General features: G+C 42.6%; 1 protein-coding gene across 2 annotated transcripts; it reads left to right on the forward strand.

The window, feature by feature from the left end:
- The first annotated feature begins 343 nt into the window (after positions 1–343).
- POLR1F (RNA polymerase I subunit F) lies at positions 344–4683 on the forward strand. Of its 2 annotated transcripts, none has more exons than XM_081883427.1 (4): positions 344–641; positions 1409–1550; positions 2547–2755; positions 3290–4683. In XM_081883427.1, the coding sequence occupies exons 1-4, from the start codon at positions 403–405 to the stop codon at positions 3615–3617; spliced, it is 918 nt and encodes a 305-aa protein (XP_081739553.1). In that variant the 5' UTR covers positions 344–402; the 3' UTR covers positions 3618–4683. The 2 variants fall into 2 exon arrangements, with proteins under 2 accessions (XP_081739553.1, XP_081739554.1); XM_081883428.1 differs by having other exon boundaries at positions 351–641; positions 3293–4683.
- Positions 4684–6648: the final 1965 nt, after the last annotated feature.

Consider the following 6648-nt stretch of genomic DNA (forward strand, 5'->3'; position numbering starts at 1 on the left):
GTGAATTATGTAAACTCAAATAACAGGCGCACGTGATGCCAAAAAGCAAAGCAAAACGACCTTAGCAGCTCACAGTGAAACATAAACATCTGGGGAGCTAGGATTGGCTAACTATTAGCATGTGGGAGGAGCTTCCAGCTGGGCTGATGACGTTATAGGCTGACGGGCTTAGCCGGCGAGCCAACCGTTCTCCAAGCTCTTGCCTTAAAAAAAAGAAAGCGCATTCCAAAAGACCCGGATGCGAGAGGCCACACCTGAGATGGCTGCCAAACTAGCACCGGAAACAGAAGAGGAGTCATTTCCTCCCCGCCGCCTCTTCTTCTCGGCGCGCCATTCGAGACGAGTCGCGAAAACGTCATCGCTGGGCGACAGCGAGAAGAAGACGTTGCCTCGTGTAGCGCCATGGAGGAGGCTGAGGAGAAGCCTCCGGCCGCCGTAGCGGCTCCCCCGGCGCCCGCCCTGCCGCCCTGCGTGGAGCTGCCTTCCTTCGAGGCGGCCCGGGCGCTGACGGAGAGCCGCTACTCGTGCCTGGTGGTGACTCCGCAGCGGAGGCACGTCGCCCTGCCGCCGCGCTTCCTGCACCGCAAGAGGACGGGGATCCGCGCGCAGCTGGACGCCGAGCTGCGCCGCTTCTCGGAGAGGTAGCGAGAGGATGCGGAGCTCCGGGGGGGGGGGGAGGCCGGAGGGACGCCCTGCGCAGCCTCCGCCGCTTCTTCACACGGCGCGCGGTCGGGGCTTGAAAGAGGGTGGATGAAGCAAACTCCCGGAGGATAAAGGCTTTGATCTGCGGATCGAAAGTGGGGAGAGCCCCGTGGCAGCCAAGAACATTAAGCGAAGCCTGCGCTGGATCAGGCCAGTGGCCCCTCTAGTCGGGTATTCTACCAGTTGCACGTGGGAAACATGCACAAGGGCTTATTTTTCCCCAGGGGCAGATCTACTACGAAACTAATAAAGCTTAAGCTTCAGGGCCATTGATCCCAGGGGGGCTCTAGAAGTGATTCAGTCCACATTGGGTTGGTGTTTTTTTAAGGGTCTAGTAGACGCAACTTGAGTCTGGTGGCTGAAACTGATTAATTTGTTGTTGTATATAGAACCTACTTTTTGGGCTCCCCCAAACAACTATGACAAGAGCCCCTTCAATTGCATTCTTCCTTATAATTGGTATAGGCATTTGTATCCTACCTTTCCACTTTTGAAATGGAAGTATATGTGGCAGCTTCCACATAAATTGTATCTCTAGAAGATTTTACTACTTCCACTTGCTTGTTCAGGGTAATACTAGGAAGATGTACTTGAACAATCTTGGTTGCAGCTGACATTGGATATATTCCAGCCTTAAAACCATTCATAGTTCTTAGTTGCTCTCCTTGATATGTGTCATTACCCAGTGGCTTCTTTTATCTTGCAGCTTTCAAGGTGTTCCTGTGGCTTATGATGATATTAAAATAACAAAGGAAGTGGGAGATATAATTGATGACATTGGAGCTGTCCATCTGGACATTGAAGCAGATTTTGTCGTGTTCCAGCCTAAGGAAGGGAAAAAACTTGTGGTATGTAAATAAATGCTTCTTTTTTACCATTGCTTTTAATGCTTAAAACAGGAGCTTTGTATCATCTTTCTGGTACATGTGTGAAATCTTAACACAAAGTACTTGAGTTGACTTGTTACAGTGCTCCAGGGTGTAATTACCATTTACAGCCTGATTGCATGCAGTATTCTGCATGTTGGTCCGCTGAAATTAATGGTTTTAGATGTGCCTAAATGCAAAACCTGTGGTCTTCTTTTTTGTTGTTGTATATGTGTGTGAGAGTGTAGTGCTCTTTAATTGCTTTCTAGTAATGACTAGTATTGCAGCAGTGCCAACAACTGCAGGTGCATGGTGTGTGTGTGTGTGTGTGTGAATTATTTGTAAACAAGATATTACAATTGCTCTTGAAGCCTTTCACAAGCATCAGATGGACATAGGGCTTCAGAAATGTCACACATCAAGCTCTTGGATGCTTTAATAAAAGTTAGATTTCTAAGACCTTGCCAATTCAGCTGTTATAGCAACAGTATTTAAGGTATCTGCAATGTATGTCAACTGAGCAGACACAGGATAAGGTTCTGAAAATCCGAAAGGATAACTGAGTTCCTAAAAATAGCAAGGATATATGTTTCTGTTTGTATTTATTTTTCTTAGTGTTTTAGTATACACCAAAGTTCCATATCTGCTTTTTGTAGCTGTAATACAAGGAGCTTTTCTTCAAATGTATGCAGTGCTACTAAAGATTGGGCCATATCCTTTGGTGAGCATTAAACCTAACACATATACCCCACCTTAAGTGTTCAAGTCAAGCATTATAACGTGCATTGGCAGACTAAATCTTCTGTGCACACCTGTGACACTGATCTCTGCTTTAAGATAGTGATGATGTCTCTTAATATCTTATTGTATTGTCCATATTGAACATAGAAGAGACTAGTAAGAGAAACAACTGCTTGCATTTGTGAGAAATTAGAGGCTACATAGCATACCTTTTTAAATTTGTCTGTCTATTTCCAGGGTACAATCAATAAAATGGCACCTAGTCACATAGGCTGTCTGGTACATGGCTGTTTCAATGCTTCCATCCCCAAACCTGATCACATGTCAACCGATGAATGGAAAGACCTTGGCTTCCAAATAGGCAACAGACTGATATTTAAAGTATTGTGTTTTGATTCAGATGCTGCTGGAGTGTTCTGCATCAAAGGAAAACTCTGTAGAAAGAGGTACAGTAATGTGTCTTTTTGCAAAGTACTTCAGAAGAAAGTTTACTTCCAGCATATAAGGGAGCAAAGTCTTCTCAGAGTGATCACATGTTGAATTTAGTTGGAGAACAGATTTGGATGAAATATCAGAAGTTGAAAGATGTGAAGATGAGGGTGGGAAATAGTTTCTCTTCCACAATTCCGTGTGTTGTTGGAACTTCACCTATATTTAGACTGAAGAGTAATGCCTTTCTTGTTAGCAAGGATGAAAGTGAAGGTTGTAAAGTATACTCAGGTTTTGATGAGCTGTATATTTGACTGCACTTTAAATTTAGTGAGCTGGTGGGGGCGGGGATTGACCTTTGCATGAAAATTAAGAAAATGACAGACAGTATGGGAAGGAAACCCAGTCAAATTCAAAATAGAATAGAATAAGAAATAGAATAAACAGCTTTAATTCTGAGGGCTAATAATGGTAGCTTCTCTTATTCTCATATATGATATGATATCCTTTGAAAGCTCATCTACTGCCCCCCTTTCACTTTTTTTCCAAAGCAGCATTGGAGAAGAGTTCAAGGAAAAGCACAAGGGAAGACATGAAAAGCCCCATGAGGTGCAGAATGGCACAGAGGAGATGGAGATGGACATAGCGACAGCTGGTGTTGAAGAGATGAGAAACAACGATGGGGATAATGGAATATTTGATATGTCAGATCAAGGGAATGGACAACACAGAGCAGACCTGGGACTGCATGCAAGTGACTCAAGTGGCTACCATAGTGATCACAGCAAATCTAAGAAAAAGAAGAGAAAACTTGGCGAGGAAGAAGGTGTACTTCCTGGATTATTAAATCCCAAAGCTAAAAAGAAGAAAAAGCAATGAGAAATAGTATGGATAATACCAAGTGCCTTAACCTGAACCTAGAACTCTTCCATCAGGTGTAGTTGGAGAAGGAGTGCTGTTGTAGATTATCTACACGCACAGGAAAGATGAATAAAATAATATGAAACAATATAAGAAAAGAACTTAGGTTTTTAGCTGCCAAAGACTGTATTTTATGAAACCCATTACCAACAAACAAACTAAAAATCCACTCCTCCCTCTTATTATTACCTATCTTTTCTTCTGCCTGCTGGCACAGACAGGGAGGAATGGGAACTGAAACCCATGAATATCTAGAGGGTTGCTTCTTGAATGCTGCAAGTATGTATGGATTGTGTTTGATCCAGTCAGCACTAAGACCCACAAATACAAAAATATACTTTTAATGCACATAAATACAATGAACAATAATGGAACAGTGGTTCCATTTTCACCATTAAGTCTTTTTCAGACTTGTCCCAATTAGTCATTGGGAAAGGTTTTCTCAACAATTTGGAGAATGTGCTCCAATAATTCTTCTGATCCAGGGATTGATAACTTCTCAGTTAAAAGTTTGCTTTTGCTGAGATGCTGTTCTCCTGAGATACAGATTGGATGGGGGGGGGGGAGAGAGACAAAAATTGGTCATTTGCCCTGTCTTCCCAGGACAAGTTGGGAATATTGTACTATGTTTAGACTGAAGGCTGTCAGAAACCACCTTTGCCTTGACATCCCCAGAGCAGTCAGTATTCTTTCAAGTATTATGAAGAATTTTGGGGAGTCATGCTTTATCCTTCTTCTCAAAATAAAAGAACTTAGGGAGAAATTTCTGCTGAACATCCATAACTTATATTTTAATGGACTAAATCTGGCATTTAGTTACATCTAGAAATTGAAGTCTCTAAAACATGTCTCTTAATGATTTATGGTGAATAACTATTTTTATAAATTTACAAAGGTGATGTAATGCCTGGAGCCTTTTTGGTGTGATTTGTTTTTGTTTACAGCTGGAGACCCGTCATGGTATCTGTTTTTCAGGGAATAAATCCAGTCAAAAAGCAAATAAACAGAATATTCTTTTTTAAAACTCTTGTAGCAGTTGGGATTACAAGCTTAAAATTGGGGCAAATTTTAAATAAATTGCTTTTACAGATAAAGAGGTGAAACTGACTGACAGCAGTTTTACTCAGCTAATCGAATTGGGGACAAGCTTGTGCTGTCTCTCAAGTTCTCCATTCCTGTGGTCTGTATTGATTTGGTCTACTGCTAATGCAAAGAACCAAGTGACAGCAACTAGCTGTGCTGACGAGTCCTCCAACTACAGATAATTGGGGGGTCCCCCCCCCCCGAAATCCCTGAAATTGGGTTGCGGTTTGTTGGTACAAGGAGACTTAGAGAAGACCTTTGTGAAAACTGCAAGATGTCTGAGCAAAAAGTGGGACCTTTACATTTATGAAACTTATCTTGTGCAATACATTTTAAAAAATACTCTTAGCATTTTAAGTATAAAATGGTTTTGTTGGAACAGCCAAGATATTGTGTGCTTGGTGGCCTTAATTGCCTATGTAGCATGTATTCAGGGGTAGGAATTCTTCTCAATGGTCACCATGGAATCTCAAGAAGCAGGAATTTGAAGCACCAATAAAAGTAGTGAAATCTTATACCTGGTGTGTATGGACAGTACAGTGGTACCTTGGTTTAAGAACAGCTTAGTTTATGAACAATTTGGATTAAGACCACTGCAAACCCAGAAGTAGGTGTTTGGTTTGTGAACTTTGCCTTGGAATAAGAACATGTTTTCTTCCTGTTCAGTGTGTTCCAATTGTAAATTGAGTCCCCCACTGCTATGGGAAAGTACACCTTGGTTTAAGTATGCTTTGGTTTAAGAACAGACTTCCGGAACCAATTAAGTTTGTAAACCAAGGTACCATTGTATAGCAGAGGTGAAAGAGCTTCAGATATGGGGCTCAAACTCCCATCAGCTCCAATGACCATTTCTCAATGGGGTTTTCTTTCCTCCTGCTGGATAGCCAGAGATATTCACAGGTCTTGCCCCTGATGTTTTTCAGTTGTTAAATAAGATCTAACAATACAATAAAGCTCATCAGGCAAAATTCTGGTGACTTACTTCTTTTAATAATTTGAGGAGTCAGAATCATAGAGTTGAAAGGGACTCTTGACAATCATCTAGTCTAGGGACGTCAAACTCCCAAGAGATTGTGATCTACTCCCGGTGGAAATGGGGAAAAAATGGGGGGGGGGGTTCAGAATTGTTTAGCTTTTTTTAAACGGTGAGTGTGCAGAACTTAAATAAATCGTTCAGCAACAACACAGCTGCTAACAGACGGGTGCAATGCTACAGCAGACGACAAAGGAACACACAGGGAAAGACCAAGCGGGGAGGGGGCGGAGACATTATTCTAAACAATGCGAGCAATAAGGACCCTGCGATTGACCATGATCATCTGGGGATCGACCTGTTGATTGCGGTCAACTGGATGGACACCCCTGTTCTAGAGTGTCCAACCCCCTGCAATGTAGGAATATGAAGCTATCCCGTACAAGGATCAACCCTGCAATCTTGGCATTATCAGCACCATGCTCTAACCAACTGAGCTTTCCAGGCCTGCTGGATCCAGATCCAAGGCTCATCTAGCTCAGCATTTTTAAACAGTGGCCAGCCTCATGCAATTTGGAAGCCTATAATGAGGCCATGAAAGCTACAGCTCACCTGTCCATTGCTGTTCTCCAGATAAAGCCTCCGAATCTGGAGTTCCCCATCACAAACTTACCAGTTTGGTTTCATTGTACTCCAGACTAGGGGGACTGTGAAGTCCCAAGCAATCAATCCTTACTTTCACAAGCTATTCATGCCCCCATTTCCTCTCTCTGGAATGACTGGTTGACTGCACTGTGTGTGATAGAAAACTTAAATCAACGAAATAGGCCACACCTAAATGGCAGTGAATTTTATATGCCAGGGGTCCAGTTAGCTATTGCCTGTAGATGGAAGACTTCCGAGTGTAGAAATTCACATCTTTCATTGTGTATG

The sequence above is a fragment of the Podarcis melisellensis genome (assembly GCF_964234715.1).
Source record: "Podarcis melisellensis genome assembly, chromosome: 12".
In the NCBI taxonomy this organism is placed as follows: domain Eukaryota; kingdom Metazoa; phylum Chordata; class Lepidosauria; order Squamata; family Lacertidae; genus Podarcis; species Podarcis melisellensis.

Excerpts from the sequence above, each read along its gene's own strand:
- POLR1F (XM_081883427.1), top strand. The coding sequence starts at position 403 with ATGGAGGAGGCTGAGGAGAAGCCTCCGGCCGCCGTAGCGGCTCCCCCG. Across the intron at positions 1,551-2,546 it reads AGGAAGGGAAAAAACTTGTG|GGTACAATCAATAAAATGGC; the intron begins GTATGTAAATAA and ends GTCTATTTCCAG. Across the intron at positions 2,756-3,289 it reads GGAAAACTCTGTAGAAAGAG|CAGCATTGGAGAAGAGTTCA; the intron begins GTACAGTAATGT and ends TTTTTTCCAAAG.